This window comes from Tupaia chinensis, unplaced genomic scaffold (genome assembly GCF_000334495.1).
Source record: "Tupaia chinensis unplaced genomic scaffold, TupChi_1.0 Scaffold000175_1, whole genome shotgun sequence".
Taxonomy (NCBI): domain Eukaryota; kingdom Metazoa; phylum Chordata; class Mammalia; order Scandentia; family Tupaiidae; genus Tupaia; species Tupaia belangeri.
In genome coordinates, this window is record NW_006159650.1 from 324,183 (window position 1) to 345,024 (window position 20,842).

At 37.7% G+C, this 20,842-nt stretch overlaps 1 protein-coding gene across 1 annotated transcript in view; it reads left to right on the plus strand.

Moving 5' to 3' along the window:
• MORC3 (MORC family CW-type zinc finger 3) overlaps nucleotides 1-20,842 on the plus strand; it is a 61,849-nt gene that overhangs the window by 23,127 nt on the left and 17,880 nt on the right. Inside the window, exons 4-10 of the mRNA XM_006146272.3 lie at nucleotides 1,352-1,566; nucleotides 2,384-2,531; nucleotides 4,987-5,134; nucleotides 8,533-8,661; nucleotides 8,866-8,985; nucleotides 13,194-13,291; nucleotides 17,992-18,096. Coding sequence (XP_006146334.1) covers nucleotides 1,352-1,566; nucleotides 2,384-2,531; nucleotides 4,987-5,134; nucleotides 8,533-8,661; nucleotides 8,866-8,985; nucleotides 13,194-13,291; nucleotides 17,992-18,096 — 963 coding nt within the window. The remainder of the gene's footprint in view (nucleotides 1-1,351; nucleotides 1,567-2,383; nucleotides 2,532-4,986; nucleotides 5,135-8,532; nucleotides 8,662-8,865; nucleotides 8,986-13,193; nucleotides 13,292-17,991; nucleotides 18,097-20,842) is intronic.

Below are 20,842 nucleotides of genomic sequence, written 5' to 3' on the forward strand. Positions count from 1 at the left end.
GGCGTGAGTTTTAAGCCACCGGGTCCGGGACGCGAACCACAGTTGACTACGTGGGAGTCCAGCGACATAGCCATTACGCCAACAGCTGGTTCCTATAATTAAAGGGTTTTATGAGTCATACTTTTTGTCATAAGTTTGTTTTGTTTTTAAAATATGAAGTGTTAACTTCTGATCTATTCTGAAATTTTCCCTTTTTTTAAAAGAATTAGTTACTTTGTTATTATTTTTCATTCTTGCTACAAGACACATGTGCATGCGCTCACCAGAGAGAGACAGAGTGAGAGAGAGAAAGTGAAAGAGAGAGAGAAAGAGAGTGAGAAAGCAAACTCTCAGGTCCAGGACTTGAATCATAGTTAGCCATGTGAGAGTATCCAGTGCCTTAACCACCACCTGCCACCTGCTGGCCCCGTACCTATTTTTTTTATAACTACTAGTATATTATTATTTTAAGAATTACCCTATGTAACTTTATTTATTTATTTATTTATTTAAATTTGACCAGAGAGGGACAAAGTGAGAGAAAGAAAGAGAGGGAGAGAGAGAGGGAGAAAACAAACTGCCAGGTCTGGGGACTTGTACTGCAGTCAGCCACGTGGGAGTCCAGCGTCCTCAACCACCACGCCACCTGCCAACCCCTGTGCTATCCCTTTAGTATGGCTTCTGCTGCCGGAAAGTTGAGTTGATACCCCTCGTTATCTGTACCATAATAGCCTTGCTAAGAATAGGAGAATTACTCATAACTAGAAGAAGAGATACTGAAGTCCCAGGAGCCCAGATTATAACTTGGCTATTTAGCTAGGAAGTACCAGGTAATGAGCTCCTCTTAGTTCCTATAATCCTAATATCCCAGGGGTGTAGAATTGGATTCTTTTATTACAAAAATGGGGAAACACATCAAGATATGTTAGAAGTAATTTGCCTAAGAATTTGTAGATAAGACACGTAAGACCAGCAATTGAACCCAAGCTTTTTATTTGGTGTTACACTTTTCTTTTCTAATAAAAGAACACTTTAAATTTGACAGAGGGTGTGTGCACCTACTGGAGAGAGACTGGGGAAGAATGGGGAAGGATGGGGAGGGAGGGTGAGAAAGCATCCCCTATGGAAGATGGTCATGTCACAGTCTCTTCTCCATTTCTCCCTCCTTTTAAGATTTTAGACATGCACACACTTATGCCTAATGTGTTTTTTAAACTGCCAGATCCAAGACTTGAACTGCATAGTCAGCCATGTGGGAGCCAGCTGTGTAACCACTGTGGCACCAGCTGGCCCCCTGTTATTATACTTGTTGAATGAAAAAAAGAAAGAAGATTATAGGTATTTATTTTTAACATCTTTCTTTTCTTTTTAGCTTTGGCTTCAGTGACAAAGTCACCATGAATGGTCATGTCCCGGTTGGATTGTATGGGAATGGCTTCAAGTCAGGCTCTATGCGTTTGGGTAAAGATGCAATTGTATTTACCAAAAATGGAGAAAGCATGAGTGTAGGCTTCTTGTCTCAGACCTACTTGGAAGCCATAAAAGCAGAACATGTTGTTGTCCCGATAGTGGCATTCAACAAGCACCATATCCTTTGATTTTAAAATGGAAGCTGTGGAGAAACTGAAGAAATATTCTGAATCATTTCATCCTTTCGCCGTCCTCTGAATTCTTGTTTTGACATCACACCTATTCCAGCTCTTATCTCTGTCCACTGCCTTTTCTTAAACCTGATGTGTCCTTTGCTCTTTCTGTTAGAGTTGTCCCAAAGAAAGCCTCAGCATAAGTGGATGTTTTTTACGTTAAAGTCTCTGTAACTTGCTTCTTTATTTCAGGCTTTTTTGGAACATTAAGACTTTCATGCTTGAAAATTTCATTAATAATCAATGAAAGACAAAATAGCTTTAGGGAAATGTTTTATGTACAAACATATTGAAATATTAGGAAGGATTAAATTAGTTATAGTAGTAAGTGTGCTGATTTTTTATACTTGTTCCCTTGAAATCAAACTGGCATTTTAAAAGTTAAAAAGAATTTAGGAGGGGTCAGCAGGTGGCATAGTGATAAAGGTGCTGCACTCTCACATGGCTGTTGTTGGAGTCCCGGACCTGAAGGCTTGAAATTTACATTGGGTGCTTGTGCAAACATGCCCAAAATCCCAAGAGGAGAAGGAGGAGAAGGGATTGCAACATGTCCACCCATCCCCCACCCCCCACCCACACACCTGCCCCCGGGGGTGATTTCTTACTCTTTGTCCATTGAGTGCACACTCCCTACAGCAAAAATCTTTCAAAAATAAAACAAAATAGGAAATAGTTTTTCTGTTAAGTTTATTAGAGTTGGTTTCCATATTGTGATTGTGAAAAAATGTGTTGGTGATCAAAGTCTTTAACTGAAGGTATACGACAGATGATTAATTTAGCAGAATCAAAAGCAAGCCTTGCTGCAATTCTGGAATATTCTCTGTTTTCTACGGAACAGAAATTATTGGCAGAACTTGATGCTATTATGGGAAAGAAGGGGACAAGGATCATCATTTGGAATCTTAGAAGGTAAATGTGTGGACCACAGCTAATTGTTGACCATTTGAGAAGTAAAGGTCATATGCAGGATAGATTTCATTATATTTCTCTCTCGTTATCCAAAGTAAAAGAACATACAAAGATAGTTTTTCAGCAGAGTTAAAGGTGTATCTTTATTATTATTTTTTTTTTATATATATTTTTTACATATTTGCCATAGGGCACATGCACTCACCAGAGAGCCAGAGAGGAAAAGTAAAAAACCACTCCTCAGGGAGATGGACACCCTGTAGTCCCTTCTCCATTCTTCTCTTGGGATTTTGAACACACATCCACATGTGCTTGAGTTTCAAGCCACTGGGTCTAGGACTTGAACCATGGCCGTTGGCTATGTGGGAGGCCAGCACCTTAACCACCATGCCACCTGCTCGCCCCAAGATATTTCTTTTTAAGGGATGTTTTATTGAAATAACTTTGGCTTCAATTTGAGATGTATTCATTTTGCTAATCAAGGGGAAAAAGGAGCAAAACATGTAACGGACACAAAAGTGAAAAATTATCTATTGATCGTAGCATATAAGAAAATATCTTAAACTGGACTAATATACATTGTATTCATGCTTGGAAAATTTATTTTGTAAGCTATAATGATATACATTGAATGTATAAAAAAAGATATCAAAAAAATTTTTCATTTTGCTTAAGTCCCTGTTCCTGCCATTTATTCTTCATTAGCAGCTTTCTGTTGTACCACTCCCCTCTCCAAAAGGAGAAATGAAGAAATGGGGGGACAGAAATGAGAAGCCCAGCTAACAAGTCTAACTTGTGAAAGTTGGGAAAAGAAACCTTTTGTAAATTTTTTCCTTACTTAAAGCTAAGCATGATTTAACATCTTGTGAGGAAAATAATGTATGTGAGTTTTTTAATGTTGATGAAATTTATAGTCCTTTATCCTTGTGAGAAGATTATTTGCAATAAAAGTTTTAGAATATGGGATTAATGTGTAATATTAAGAGAGCTAAGATATATTGAACCATAGGAATAAAGCACAAATAGTGGTAAACATAAAAAACTGAAGCACATGTATTTCTGACCTCCTGGATTTTCTTTTTTCTTGTTTTCACCTCCATACTCCCCTTCCTCTTAGAGCTTTTGGCTTTATTTTTGTTTGTAATAACAGTTAAACTTTTCCTTTGGAGATGATTGCAGATTGATGTCCAGTTGTAATAAATAATATAGAGACCTCTTGTACCCTTTACTTAGTTTCCTCCAATGGTAAAATATTTAAAAACTGTAGTAATATTAGTGATATTGACAAGACATTTACATTGATACAGTCGATATACTGGACAATTTCATCATTTCAAGAATCTCTCATGTTGCCCTTTATGACTGGGTCCTCTTCTCACAGATCCCTACTGCCTCCTTAGCACCTGGCAATCTGTTCTCCATTTCTATTATATTGTCACTTCAGAAATGTTATATAAATGGAATCATACAGTATGAACCCTTCTGGGATTGATTTTTTTCAATCAGCACAGATCTCTAGCTATTCATTCAGGTTCTTGTGTATGTGAGTAGTTTGCTCCATGTTCTGACTAAGTAATGTTGCATTTTATGGATGGACCACAGTATGTTTTAAAATTCACCTGTTAAAGGACATCTGGGTTATTTACAGTTTTGACTATTACAAATAAAGCTACAATATTCATGTACAGATTTTTGTGCAAATAATATAGTCTATTTTTCCTAAAATACATGCCCAGGAGTGTAATTGCTGGGCCTTATGTAGTTGCATTTTTAGCTCTTTAAGAAAAAAAAAAAAGAATTATTTTATTTGTTATTTTTATTATTATTATTTTTAATTTGACCAGAGAGGAAGAGAAAGGGAAAGTGAGAGTGAAAAAGCAAGCTGCCAGGTCTGGGACTCGAACTGTGGTTGGCCATGTGGGAGTCCAGCACTTTAACCACTTTACCACCTGCCAGCCCATGTGTTTAGTTCTTTAAGAAACTGCCAAATTGTTTTTCCAGAGTTGCTGTACTGATTCCCACCACCTATGTATGAGTGATACAGGTTTTTTTGCATCTTTCCAAATTCTTTTTTTTTGAGAGGATTTTGCTACAGGGCTCCTGTACTTGCCAGAAAGAGAGAGACAAAGAGACAGAAAGCGAGAAATCACCCTCCAGGGGGGACGGCCATGCTGTAATTCCTTCTTGCATCTTGGGCACACATGCACACACGCCCGGCATGAATTTAAGCCACTGGGTCCGGGACTCGAACCACGGTCGACTACATGGGAGTTCAGCGACATAGCCATTATACTAACTGCTGGTCCCATATCTTTACAAATTCTTTTTTCCCTGGCATTTGCAACCTCTCATTCACCACATGTAGGCTTATTTTTGCAGTTTTTGAAAACAGCTATAATATTTACATGCTTATCTTGCTGAGAAGCTAAATTTTGGTTTCTTCTAAAAATTATAGTTACAAAAATGCAACAGAATTTGATTTTGAGAAGGATAAATATGATATCAGAATTCCTGAGGATTTAGATGAGACATCTGGAAAGAAAGGGTACAAGAAGCAAGAAAGAATGGACCAAATTGCCCCAGAAAGTGACTATTCCCTGAGGGTACGTATTCAACTCTTTGAGAAAATCATCAAGAAATGGAACTGCTGGAGCTTACGTTATCTACTTGTGTTATAAAGGGTGCAGTGATCTCTGAATCAGAACATCTCACACATTAACCAAATTATTAAATTTTTCATTAGTACACTTGTAGTATTTGCTTAGAAAACCTTTTTTCTATCAGGTATACCAGTGTTAATAGTTATTTTACTGTGTGCTTACATTATGTAAATCAGCAATATTGGAATCAGTGTGTTCAGTGATAGCCAAATGGATTAATTAAAAACACCAAATTTAGAGTCTTTTAAAGTACTTTAAAATACATAACTAAGATACCTTAATTACATATTTTTTTTTTTTTTAGAGAGAAATTTTTACTGTAGGGCGTTTGTGCTCACCAGAGAAACAGAGAGACAGTGAGAAATCACCCTCCAGGGGATGACCATGCCACAGTCCCTTCTTCTCCTTTCTCCTCTTGGGATTGATCTTGGGCACATGTGCACAAGTGCCTGGTGTGAGTTTTAAACCGCTGGGTCCAGGACTCCAACCACAATTGACTACGTGGAGTCCAGCTACATAATCATTATGCCATCCTCTGGTCCCAGACCTTAATTATCTTTTTAAAGCAGTGAATTATAATAATACAGATGATGTTCATTAGTATAATTTTACAATAAATATCTCAGAGATTTCACCTTAAAAATAGATATGTTTTTAAAATTTGAAATATAAAGATAATGTCAATATCATTCATTGAATATTAAGTTTCTCAGTAACTTTGATAAGACTTGGGATACCTTTTACTTTATTTTTTGTGTGCTGAAATCATTCCTTAGCCCTAAACCTGAGGAAATACTTAACATTTGCAGTTTTCGATGTAACTTTCTCTGAAGTCCTAGTAGTTAAAGTGGCAGATATTCACTATTATTTAATTCATATTCGCTAATGTATTTATTGGGTATATCTTATGTCTTAGCTTTTAAGAAAATCTTACTGAAGTATGAAACATGTACAGAGGCAGCCAGAGCAGATGGTGTGGTTTTAGTGCACACTTCAAAGTATAGTATCATTCATCAATTTTATGTGATGACACACCACTTCTGTTGGAATCAGAAGTCAAGATAAAAAGTAAAAGAAGTTTAAATTTCAGTTTTCTGCTAAACCATTCATCTCTCCTTTGAGTTATTCAGTGCATTTCCTAAAGAGACTTCTGATAGTGTGGCAGAGGCATAGAGAACATAGTTTAATGTGTTCTAGGTTGCCAAGTTTGGTCAAGTTTCTAAAATATCTCAACTTTCATGCAATAAGAAATTAAATGGAGCCAGCCTTGTAGCACAGCAGTTAAACTCTCTGTATAAGAAGCTGGATCCTACATGGCCAACTGTGATTCAGATCCTAGCCCTGGCAGCTTGCAAAAATGCTGGCCCCGTGTGCTACAAACCCTGACAGAATGGAAAAATAGAAGAAAAAAAGGATTGTTCTATTGGATGAGCAGGATGAGCAGTCCCCTTTCCTTTTTTCTGCCCCCCCCCCCCCCCCGCCCCTGTCTTTGGCGAATGCAGGTGCCCACTGGCAATTAATGAAAATGTATGTTTTGGTGACTAATTTCCTTTTTCTTTTTTACTACTTTTCTCCCTCCCTCCCTCCATCCCTCTTTCTTTCTTTCTTTCTTTCTTTCTTTCTTTCTTTCTTTCTTTCTTTCTGTGTGTGTTTACTGGAGACCCTCTGGAGGTATAGTCATGGTTCAATTTCTTCTCTTCCATCTCTCCCTCCTTTTGGGATTTTGGGCATGCGTGCACTGGCCCCTAGTGTGAGACTTGAACTGCAGGGTAGGATCCAGTAACCTTAACCATGAGGCCATGGGCTGGCACTTTGTTTTTTGCTAGTTTTTTATTCATCATATAGTGTAATATATGTTAATTCCCCTTCTCTAGTCCTCCAGACCACTGGATCCTGGGCACTTGGACGTGTGCATGTTTTAGGCTGACCAGACTGGGGATTTGAACCTCATTTTGCCATATGGGATCCAGCTTTTTTTTTTTTTGTTTGTTTTTAAAGAGATTTTTTGCTATAGGGTAAATGCACTTACCAGAGAGACAGAAAACAAGAAATCACCCCCCGGGGGAGATGGTCACATCGCAGTCTCTTCTCTTCCATTCTCCTCTTGGGATCTTAGGCACAAATGCACATGCAACTGGCGTGAATTTCAAATTGCCAGGTCTGGGACTTGAACCATGGTTGACTATGTGAGAGTCTAGTGACATAATCATTGTGCCATATGCTGTTCCTGGGATCCAGCTTCTCTTGAGTGCTTTACTGTTGTACCATGGAGCCTACCTGACAACTGATTGTTAAAACTGAATTTTTAAAAAGCACTGTGCTTGTCTGCTCTGCTTAAGTATTAGTGCATTAGTTAGAATATTTTGCCTTGTTAAGCTTATATAATAGTATTTGTTTGTGTTAGAGCTTGCCCATTATTTTTGCTTAAATAAGATTGATTTTCTTCCCGTCCCGTCCCCCCCCCTCCCCTCCCCCGCTGAAAGGTTTTTGCTATCGGGCGCACACGCTTACCTGAGATGGACAGGAAAAGTGAGCAATCACCCCCTATGGAGAAGGCCACAACACATTCCCCTTTCCTCCATTTTCCTCTTGGGATTTTGGGCAGGCATGCACACACATGCACCTGGTGTGATTTTCTTTTTCTTTTTTTTTTTTAAGAGAGATTTTTTTCTATAGGCTGTGTGTGCTCACCAGAGAGATAAGAGACAGAAAGCAAAATATTACCCCTTGGGGGCTGGCCACGCCACAATCTCTTCTCCTCTCAGGATTTTGGGCACACATGCACATGCACCCAATGTTAGTTTTAAGCTGCTGGGTCCAGGACTCAAAACTGCAGTCAACTATGTGGGAGTCTAGATGCTGTACCATCTGCTGGTCTCCTTGGCATGATTTTCAAACCGCCAGGTCCAGGACTTGAGCTTTTGTTAGCCATGTGTGAATCTAGCACCTTAGTCACCATGCTACCTGCTGGCTCCTTCTTTCTGATTTTTAAATTATAGCAACATAGTCTTGACAGGGAAGTTAGAAAATAAAATTAAAATGAGATTATACCATACACAGTTTTGTCTTTTTTTTTTTTTCAGTCACTAATATGTTAGTATTGATATAACCCAGTGGGTTGTTTTCCGCAAATGCCACTATAGTATACTGAGTTTATTTTAGTGAAAAATAATCAAATCAGAAGAACTAGTTCTGCTTTACAGTCTATATTATTTTATTGAAGAGTTAATGAGTCTTTTATCAATACCAGGTAATAATTTTCTGTTTCAATTGAGAGTTAAGGAATGCTGAAAAATTAGATCATGTTTAGAAAGGACAGCTACTATTATGTTTTTTTGCAGGCTTACTGCAGTATATTGTATCTAAAGCCAAGAATGCAGATCATCTTACGTGGACAGAAAGTGAAGACACAACTAGTTTCGAAGAGTCTTGCCTACATTGAACGTGATGTCTATCGACCCAAATTTTTAGTATCCTTTATTTTTCTTTTTATGATGCCGAATAGAGATGTCAATTAAGTGTATTTTCTTTTGCCTCTTTTCCCTTTTATCCCGATAGGGATTCTGATCCTTTCCAACTTTACCCTTTATATACTTTAGTCCTGATTAAATAATGGAATAGGGTAACTGGTAGAGAGTGAGATTTACGTTTATATTTTTCCTTAACATTTTAAGACTAAAACAGTGAGAATTACTTTTGGATTCAACTGCAGAAATAAAGATCATTATGGGATAATGATGTATCACAGAAATAGACTCATCAAAGCTTATGAAAAAGTTGGATGTCAGTTAAGGGTAAGCTTTATATTTGAAGAAAAATTGTGTATTTTTTTAATAAAAGCTAGCGTAATTTATGTTATTGGGTCAGATGTGAAATAGTTTTTTTTTTTTCTGAATTATTATATTTGGGGCCGTCAGATGTCGTGGTGGTTGAGGGTGCTGGACTCCCACATCGCTGACCATGGTTCGCATTCCAGACCTGGTGGCTTACTTTCTCTCTCTGTCCCTCTCTGATCAAAATTTAAAAATACATAGATAGATAGATAGATAGATAGATAGATACACACACACACATATAAAGTTAAATAAAAATGTTTTTTAAAAAGAATGATTTAACGTTATTTATTTATTTTAATTTGACCAGAGAGGAACAGAGTAAGAAAGAGAGAAGGAAAGTGAGAAAGCAAGCCGCCAGATCTGGGACTTGAACCATGGTCGGCCATGTGGGGGTCCAGTGTCCCCAACTACCACGCCACCTGCCAGCCTCCAAATGTGAAATAATTTTATTGTGCTTTTGCTTATGATTTTTATATGTCAGTATTTAATAACATTTATGTGTCCTTTACCTTTTGTCATTTGATTCTAAACAAGCCTATGAAGACTTATTTTATCCTTTTTTTATAGATAAGGAAATTGGGGTAATTAAATCTGCCTAAGACCTAACAGTAGGTATAGATCTCAGACATGGACACACATTTTTGTTTTGTTTTGTTTTAAAGAGATGTTTGCTGTAGTGTGTGTGCACTCAACAGAGAGAGAGAGAGAGAGAGAGAGAAAGTTAGAAATCACCACCACCACCCCCTCATGGGGGATGGCCACACTGTAATTCCTTCTCCTTCATTGTCTTCTTGGGATTTTGGGCATGCATGCACATGTCCTCCAGGTGAGTTTTAAGCTGCTGGGTCCTGGACTCAAACTGTAGTTGACTACGTGGGATTCCAGACATTTAACCATTACACAATCTGCTGGTCCCAGATGCACTTTTTTTTTTTTTTTTTAAACTGAGTTTGAATATAGATTCAGTGACTATTTCAGACAAATAAAATGGGTTGGTTTTCAGTAGTACTGACTAAAGCAGCCTGAAAAACAGTATCCGATTGACCATTCACTTTTCTGGATTTAGTTTTTAAATACATTAAAACTATCCTAAACAATTTCCACTGTTGAAGAATTCACTTTAGTATGATGAACATAGTCTACTATGTCAGGCTATATGTCTTACATGTTTTCTCAGAGAGGCTTTTTGGGGTGGAAAGTACATTTTTATAAAGATTCAAGCAGTAATTATGAAAATTAACTTTGTTAAAGGGTTTTAAGATTAGGTATATTAATCCTCAATTCTCTTATTCTTATCTTATTCTAAATCTTTGTATTATGATCTGTTCTGTATATATGTATACATATACTTAGTAATAGTGAGGGTTTTGTGTATACTTTTTAACATGCATTGTAAGTAACTCACCTATTTAACATGAGTCTAGAACAGAGCATATTTACAGAAGTAAATGAACTTCATTGTGCTTTTTGTTTGCAACTTCCAGATTTAGTTAAAAAATAAGCAAATCTGGCAACCATGATAGGAGGTAATCAGTGACATTTATTACAAATACTAATTTGGGGAACCAGCAGGTGGTGTGGTGGTTAAGGCACTGGACTCTGACGTAGCTGACCACAACTTGAGTCTCCCAGATCCAGTGGCTTGAAATCACACTGGCTATGTGTGTGCGTGCCCTAAACCCTGAGAGGAGAATGGAGAAGGGATTGCAGTGTGGCCATCCCCCTTTGGGGGTGATTTCTCTCTCTCTCTCTCTGCCTCTCTCTCTCTCTCTCTGATGAGTGCAAGTGCCCTGTAGAAAAAAACCCTAAAAACAAAAAAGGGGATAATTTTCATTTATAACTGAAATGCTAATTTCTTCCAGGAGTATTCTATAATGAATACTATTAAAGTTAATGAATTTCATTGGTAATTAGAAGTGCATTTTTGGCAATAGACTTATTTTTCAGGTGCTTTGGGATTCAAGAGAAACGGTGTATCTGCTGCACAATGTAATTCATTTTTTAAATAGATGTGGTCTCCCTTTGTTGTCCATGCTGGCTTCAAATTTGCCTTCCTTCTACCTCCACCTCCTGAGTAACTAAGACAACAGGTGCATACCACTATACCAGCTCTCTTTTTCTTGTACCACTTATGAATCTTAATTAACTAAGCTATATAGCCCATTCTTCCTAATTTTATGTTGTATATAATTTCTGGTTAAGCTTGAACTTGTAAAAATAGACTGTAGGGGCCAGCAGATGGTGTGGTGATTAAGGGTGTTGTACTCCCACATGGCCAACTGTGGTTTGAGTCCTGGGCCTGGTGGCTTTCTCTCCCTCTCTCTCTCTTTCTCTCTTTCTCTCTCTTACTCACTCTGTCCCTCTCTGGGCAAATTAAAATAAATAAAGTTAAATAAAATAATTTTTTTTAAGGCTGCTGCAGCAAAGTTTTAATGTTTTTTTTTACCAAGCGGTAGATGAAGTCTAGTGTTTGCATTTTGTGGATTAAATAGGCATTTTATTAAAGCAATGTCAGATTCTCAGTTTAATTTGCCATGTTAGATGCTTGTATGCGGGATTATAAAATACAGAGCATGCTGTTAGAGCTCTGTTTGGGGAGGGGATTATGGAACATCCCTGGAGTATCAGAAAAGGCATATAGGAGAAAATGGTGATGAGAGGAGTCTCAGCTGACTTCACGGTGTTGGAAAGTCTGCCTGAGAATGACTTTCCAGAGAGAAAGAATATCTGCAAAGGAAGAGAAACAGGCTTCTGAGATTATGATATAAAAGGAGTAATTTCTTGTAGCTGGACCACAACATAAATGGGGAACAGGAAAGTGGGAGAGAGGCATGAATATAAGACTAGAAAGATGGACAAGAATGGGACCAGCAGATCAGCAGATGACATAATGGTTATGTCACTGGATCACACATAGTCAACTGTGGTTCAAGAAGTCCCAGACCTGGCGGTTTAAAACTCACCCCAGGTGCGTGCGTGTGTATGCGCATGTGTGCGTACCCAAAATCCTGAGAGAGTGTAGGAGAAGGAATTGCAGCATGGCCATCCCCCTGGGGAGTGATTTCTCACTTTCTGTCTCTATCTCCATGTCTCTCTGGTGAGCACACATGTGCTATAGCAAAAATATCTCTAAACAAAACCAAACAATGAATCAACCAACTAAATGTTTATTTCATCATTATTAGCGATTTGATGTGTTAACTTTGGGTAAATAACTTTAACGTTCATTTAGTGAACTTAGGGAATGTGCCTGAGTCCATTCTACACATTGCACATTGCATGTGTCAGAATGAATTACTATTATTTTCTAAATAATAACTTATTTATTTTTATTTGTTATTATTTTTTACTTTTTAATTTGGCCAGATGGAGACAGAGTGAAAGAGAAGGTGAGAAAGCAAGCCTCCAGGTCTGGGACTTGAACTATGATCAACCATGTGGGAGTCCAGTGCTTTAACCATCATGCCACCTGTTGGCCCCAGGATGAATTATTAATATTTGTGGTTTCTACTTTAAGAAATTATTTCTGGGGCTGGCAGGTAGTGTAATGGTTAAGGCACTGGACTCCCATGTAGCCAACCACTGTTCGAATCCCGAACTTGGTAGCTGAATTTCTCACTTTTCCCTTCTCTCTCTTCCTCTCTCTCTGCATCAAATTAAAACATAAATTATAATAAATAAAAATTAAAAAATAAATAACTTCCTAGTAGAGGTGGTTCTTTTCCTATGTATAAAATTGAGGATGATACTAATTCTCTAAATGGGTCTTTATCAAATGTGGAAGTTTGGAGGAAAAGCTCAAATATATTTTGGAATTAACTCTTAGAAAAATAAATCACTTTGCAGACTGATTTTTTATTTTTCAGTCTTAGTCATGAGAATTATATGAGATAAAATGTAGGAAAATAGGGACCAGCAGGTGGCATGGTGGTTGAAGTGTTGCGCTCCCACATGGTCAACCATGTTTTGAGTCTTGGACCTGGTGACTTGCTTTCTCACTTTCTCTTTTTGTGTCTCTTTCTGTTCAAATTAAAAAATAATAATAAATAAAATTAAATAATTCTTTTAAAAATGTAGGAAAATATAAAAGTTATGTCTTTGTTTAAGGACATTTTGTACATTATGTTGTATACTTATAGTGCTGATTTCATCTTTTTTTCTCTTAGGCAAACAATATGGGTGTTGGAGTAGTTGGAATTATAGAATGTAATTTCCTTAAGCCTACTCATAATAAACAAGATTTTGATTATACAAATGAGTACAGGTATGTAACCTATTTAAGTTACTCACTGAGATTCATAGGGAATGGATTGCAAAGAAAACAGGAACTTGCTTCATTTTCTACAGATCTCAGAAGTATCTCATCAATAATGAAAGGGTAGAATATACTACTTGTGATGAAGTAGATAACAATATTTAGGATGGTTAAATTTATTTTTTATATAAGCTACTCAGCCTCTCATTTTCTGAAAATTCCATAATGTACCTTTGATTTTATAAATTTAAAATACTTACAGTGTTGTAAACAGTTGTAGCTCAGAAAAATGTTGTAAAAGCATTCCTAAAATAAACTATAGAGAAGTTAAGGGTTGGATTGGCAAAATGGTAAAACATGATCCTCTGTGAGACCGATCTGAAAATATTACAGGTTTACATCTGGAGACCTCCCCAAGTACATCAGGCATGTGTGTGCCTGTGATCTAGGCCTGACTAAGTTAGGTGGATCTCAGTGTTGACCCCGTGGAGTAGTTTGGATCCTGGGTTAGTGTGAAAAACATGTCAGTTGTGTGCATGGCATCCAGGATGCTGAGAACTAGAGGGGCTGAGAGGAGGGGATCACAACATGATCCTATTGCTGATGCCTTCTTCCTCCATGGCTTTCTCTCTCTCTCTCTCTTTCCCTCTCTCCTTTCCCCTTCCTTCTCACTTGGCTTGAACTTTCTATCATTAAAAAAGAAGACACTGTTGGAGGTGCAGTGTGTCTTTCTCTCTCTCGTGGAAAAGGCAATAAATAATCAAAAGTTAGTAATTTAAAAAGATAGAATGCCTTAACAGATTGGTGTGCAGAAATAACCTGCTATTGTCAAAGTGTGTGGGTAGGCCGGATAGAACTGGTTAGTGCCCTATATTGTGAAGGTTGTGGGCAGCTGGACTCAGTGGCATATTGCATAGGTACAAGACTCGAGGGTATAGCTGGAGTTCCTCTGGGGGGGCCATGGGTTCCAGCCAAAGAGTAATTAGAGTCGCTGGAACCTGAATTGGAGAGACAAGTTGGCAGCTTAACCCGTCAAAGCCAAAAGTTTGTTGTTCAGTAAGATTAATAAAGGGGTAAGGGTCTGGCATGACTGACCAAGAAAACAAAGAGGACATGCAAAACATTAATACTGGAAATGAGGTAGCATGTTGGTTAAGGTGCTAGGCTCCTATGGCTGACTGTGGTTCGAGTCCCAAACCTGGCAGCTTGCTTTTCACTTTCCTTCTTTCTTTCTCTGTGTTTGTCTGTCTCTCTCTCTCTCGTAAGCACATGTAACCTATAGCAAAATTCAAAACTAATAATAATAGTAAATAAGATTTAATAAATCTTTTTTAAAATATTGAAAATGGAAGGGAGGACATTATTGTGAGTAGATTTTAAAAGTTCATGGAAAAATAGAATTAAAATATTATTTTATTTTGCTATGGAAAGCATTTAAAGGGCCAACCCCTTAGTACAGTAGTTAAAAGAGCCAGATCCCATATGGCTGACTATGGTTTAAATCCTGGCCCCAGCTCCTTGAAAAACATGCCAGGCACATGGGCATGTGTGCCTAAAATCCTGATGGAGTAAAGAAATGGAGGAAAAAGGATTGTAGTGTGACCATACCCTGTTGGTGGTGTTTTCTCTCTTTCTCTCTGGAGAGTGCACATATCCTTTGACAGTTGAAAGAAAAAAAAAAAAATCCTTGCATAGTTTTTTCTTTTTATCAAAACAGACCAAAAATTAAGTATATTTAGTAGGACATGGCTCATAAAATATAGGAAGTAGGTGAACAGAATAATATATACCATGTTTAAGAACTGGAAACAGAAATTTGGTATAAGAAAGAGGAACTGAAATCTACATAATCATCTGGCATCTGGTCAGTGTTTTATCTATGGTTAGAAATGACGTGATAAGTTTTCAAATCTTGGATCCTTGGCAATCCTTAGAACTACTCAGTACTTTTGCCCTTATTTCTCAGTTTTAGCCGTTCCACTGTTATGCAGGGGATACACTTTACATATAGACAGATCATCATAGACTGCACTAAATCCTGTGTGGCTTTAATGATCAGGTTGGTATCAACCAGAACGCAGTAAGGTGGCCTTAGATATGTATATTGAAAGAATAAGCAAGAAGGGTGTTGAGGGACTTTGTTCCTTCAGTGTGCTGGGATCTTTCTTTTCACGTTTTAACCATTTATTTTAAGCCTTTGTCCTCTTGAGACTAAGCATTCACATTATGGTTATATACATCCTTGTTTTCTTGTGCTTTTTTGTGCTCATGCCACACTATTATTTCTTCTGGAATTTAATTCTTATTTTCTGTGAACTTTTTGAAGACACCCCTTCATAGATCCTATAGTTATGCAGACATCAAGGGAATGACTCAATTTCTCATCATTTTAGATAATATGCACACATTCCTTTCAAAGTGAATTAATTTTTAGAAAATTTCCCACATGGGCCAGCCAATAATATTGTGGTTAAGGTAGCTACATCCCACATGGCTATGTGGTTCAAGGTCAGACCTGGCAGCTTGAAAAACACACCAGGCACCTGTATATGCCTGCCCAAAATCTCTAAAGGAGAATGGAGAAGAAGATTGGGGTGTGGCCATCTCCCCGCCTTCCTAGGAGGTCTGCTTTCTTTCTCTCTCTCTCCCTTCTCCTCTGCCCTTTCTCTGGCAAGTGCATATACCCTATCATAAATTTTTTTAAATTTAGAGAACTTGCCCACATTATTAAATTCCAAACATTTGAGGAAGAAGTGGTATAAGTTTTACATAAAACTCTCTTAAAGGTTAAATGAGGCCACACAATCTTTATATTATAATTAAACTCAAGACTACACTACAAGAAAGGAAATTTATGTCAATTTCTCACATGTTCATAGATTTAAAAATCTTAAAATAATAGCAAATACCATCCAGTAACATGTAAAAAAAATGCCATAAAAGCTAAGTGAATCATATTCCAAAATAATATGGATGCCTTTAATAGTAAAAAGTTAATATAACTTATCACACTGATGTTAAAAAAAGAAAACACTTCCAAAAATTCTTATTTATTTAATTTTATTTGTTATTATTTTAAATTTGACCAGAGAGAGACAGAGAAAGTGAGAAAGCAAGCTACTGGGTCCAGGACTCAAAAACCGTGGTTGACCATGTGGGAGTCTAGCACTTTAACCACCATACCACTTGTTGGCCCTGAAAAAGAAAAACTTTTTTTTTTTTTTTTTGAGACTTTTGCTACAGCGTGTGTCTGCTCACTGGAGAGACAAAGAGAGACAGAAAGCAAGAAATCACCCTCTAGGGTGATGACCACACCACAGTCCCGTCTTCTCCATTCTCCTCTTGGGACTTGGGCACACACACCTGGCGTGAGTTTTAAATCACCAGATCCAGGACTTGAACTGTTGTCGACTACATGGGAATCCAGTGATAAAACCATTATGCCATCTGCTGGTTCTTAGGCAGGTTTCTTAAATAGGAAACAGAAAGTATTGACCATATGGGCAAAAATGGAACATCTTCTAAAATGAAAAAGATAGCAAGTGTTTGCAACACACCTGGCAGTTCAAACTTTCATAAATTGCTGGTGGGTGTGATAATCGTTAATCATTTTTGAAAACTATTAGACTATATTGAGTAAAATTGAACATCAGCATTCTGTTTTCAACAGAAATGGTTATAGTCTCATGGATTGAGGTATAGAGATGATGAGAATGAGATGAGGAAGAATAAAATTTCATTTGTACTGTAAGTAATGTGATAGTAGGATTTACTGATGGAGAAAATAAAGAAGATGAGGGAAGGCAGAGTGGGGATAAGCTACAAGGTGATGGTAATATCTAGTATTAATCTGCCAGAGTATAAAATGTGATATTAAACTCAGAATATTACACTGCCTGTGTCTTAGTTTTTTTTGTACACTATTCTGGCACAGTAGGTGCTTACCACATTAACAAATGGTTGTTCAGTATGGCCTTAGTCTTAATTTCATTGATATAACCATTATCAACATCTTGCTGTGAGAAAAATGAAAGTCTTAAGTGTGGGACAGAATTATTTTAAGATGTACTTGTTGGTAGTGATTGTTTACTTTTGTAAACCAGAAGTTTTGAGTTCCAACTTGAATCGAAGCTTTTAGGTTTATCAGTTGAGGTTGAAATGCAGGGAGTCTTGGGACCAGCAGATGGCGTAATGGTTATGTTGCTGGACTCCCACGTAGTTAACCGTGGTTAGAGTCAGGCACCCAACGGGCCCACGTGAGGATGCCCAAAGTCTTGAGTAGAGAATGGAGGAGAAGGGATTACGGAATGACCATACCCCCAGGGGTGATTTCTCACTTTCTGTCTCTCTGTCTCTCCGGTGAGCACATACAACCCATAGCAAAAATATCTCAAAAAAAAAAAAAATGCAGGGAACCTTAGTTCTCAGTAAACCCTGCACAACTTTGTCAACAGAGGGCCCACCTTACTATTTTGGGTCTTGTTTCCTAGATGATCTTGGTTATGTGCTAGGAATTTGTAAATGCCCTCATAGGGCATTGGCATTACTTGGAATGAATGTTTTTTGTTGTTGTTGTTAACTATACATTTTAGATTCTTTTTCTCTTTACAGTGCCCATATAATCACTACTATTTATATTTTCTCTTATGTTAGAAAGATTTAATACTAATATTTTTTTCTTGAATTGTTCTATAATTTACTTTTTGAAGGCTTACAATAGCAGCCCTAGGAGAAAAGCTGAATGATTATTGGAATGAAATGAAAGTCAAGAAAAATGCCGAATATCCTCTAAATTTGCCTGTTGAAGATATACAGTAAGTAATTTTTTAGGAGCTTTTTAATTTTAATTTTGTTTTTCTGCTATAGGATATGTGTACTTGCTGGAGACAGAAATGTAAGGGGGAGGGCCAGCAGGTGGCATAGTGGTTAAGGTGCTGGAATTCCCACATGACCGGCCATGGTTTGAGTCCCCCACCTGGAGGCTTGCTTTCTCAGTCTCCCTCCCTCTCTCTCTCTCACAAAACTCATGTGAAAAATAATATTAACAATATCAGTAATAAAAAATAAATAATTCTTTAAAAAAAAGTAGGAGGGGAGAGAGGGAAAGTGAGAAAGCACTATCCAGAGGGGATTGCCCTGTTGCAATCACTTCTCCATTCTCTTCTCAGGAATTTTGGCATCCAGGCACACATGACCGATGTGTTTTTTTTTTAAATAATTCTTTTTTATTTTTTGGAGAGGTTTTTGCTATAGGGCTCATGCGTTTGCCAGACAGACAGAGACAGAGAGATAGAAAGGGAGAAATCACCCCCTATGCGGCCATGCCGCAATCCCTTCTCCTCCATTCTCCTCTCGGGATCTTGGGCACGTATGCACACGCACCCGGTGTGAGTTTAAGCCACCGGCTACGGGACTCGAACCACGGTCGGCTACGTGGGAGTCCAGCGACATAGCCATTATGCTAACTGCTGGTCCCATGACCGATGTGTTTTTGAAGCCTCTGGATCAGGAATTTGAACCACACAATTAACTATGTGGGTTAACTTAACTGCCATACCATCAACAACTCACTTTAATATCAAGATGCAGTATTGCAGAGTATTGTGATTGTACAGGGTTTTGTGACTATAGGACTCTTACTTGTAGTAAGACATTTCTGGACTGGCCTCACTGCTTAGTGGTTAAGGGAACTGAATTGTAGTGGTTGACCGAAGCTCAGAAACGTGCTGGATGTGTGTGCATGTTCCTGCCCACAATCTTGACAGGATCGAGAAAGGATTGCAGTGTGACCATGCCCCATCGATGGGTGTTTCCTCCTCCACCCCCTTCTCTCTTTGGTGAGCACATGAACCTATGGCAATTTAAAAAAAAAATTGGGATCAGAAGATGGCATAATGGTTATATTGTTGGACTCCCATGTAGTCAACTATAGTTTGAGTCCCAAACCCAGTAGCTTAAAACATGCCGGGCACATGTACATGTGTTGTCCCGAGAGGAGAACAGAGAGAAGGGATTGCCGCGTGACCATTCCCCATGGGAGATGAGTTCTTGCTTTCTACCTCTCTGTCTCTGGTTGAGCACATGCGCCTTATAGCAAAAATCTCTCTTAAAAGAAAAAAAACACAACATATATCAGCATCTAGGAAATGAATGAATGAATGAATATATACTTGTATACATACATACAAAAGATTCATGAGGGTCCAGGAGGTGGTGCAGTGGTAATATCCCATCTCAGGACCTCCTTGAGCACTCTGGGTGTGCATGCAAGTTGTATGGGCCAACGGAGACTGGAAGGGGATTATCATGTGAAGACCCTATTGAGGGTGCCTCACCCCTCTCTCTAAAGGAAGAAAGGGAAGGAGGGAGGTAAAGAGGTTAAAAAGACAAAGATTCACGAAATAGTAATTTACCCATATGTGTGATGATGCATGTTAATATCATTTATTTTATTTAAAAATGCTAATTTTGACCCATTAAATTGATTCCACTACTAATAGATCCGTTTGCAAAACATTGGTCTAATGTAATTGTTAAGATCATGGATCTAAAACCCACATGAGTTCAGATTCTAGTGCTGCTGCTTAAGTGGCCATGTGACGTTGAGTGTGTCATTTTGCCTTTTGTAAGCTCCCATCTTTTCATGCACAAAATGGATTTGTATCTCCCCCTTTTTTGATGTAAGAATTAAACAATGTGATGCTGTTTAGCACTTAATGACATATATAGCACATAATAAACGATCCATATATACTGATATGGAAAGTTATCCGAAATAAATAAGGAAAATAAGACAGATACAACCCAGTATGCAAATTTCCCATTATAGTTTGTTCAGCCATCTATTGGGTCGTTGGAAAAGTCATGATGCCTTTTTGTACAGAGAAACATAGAAAAATACATCATGACTTTTTTTTTTTGAGAAGTGAAAATTATATATATTTAAAGTATACAACAATTTTGATATGTCTATACATGGTGAAATGGCTAAATCAAGTTATGTTTTCTCTCACATACTTAACATTTTTTGTGGTGAGAACACTTCAAATCTACTGATAGCAATTTTCAAGCATAAATACATCATTATGAACTATAGTCACCACGAGTATACTTGATCTCCTGAATTTATTTCTCCTCTCTACTGAAATACTGTGTCCATTGACAACCATCTCCCCAATCCAACTCGAGCCTCAGATATCCACCATTCTACTCTCTGCTTCTGTGAGTTTGACATTTTCAGATTCCACATATAAGTGAGATCACATAGCATTTGTCTTTCTGTGCCTGGCATGTTTCTCCTAACATAATGTCCTCAAGGTTCATCCATGTTGACATAAATGATTCCTTTTCTCTCTTTTTCTCTCTCTTTCTTTCTTTCTTTCTTTCTTTCTTTCTTTCTTTCTTTCTTTCTTTCTTCTTTCTTTTTTCCATAAAATTTGCTATAGGATATGTGCACTTGCCAGAGAGAGAGACAGAGAAAGGAAGTGACAACTGCCTCACCTCCTGGGGTGTTAGAATCCCTTCTCCTCCATTCTCTTCTTGGGATTTTTTTTTTTTTTT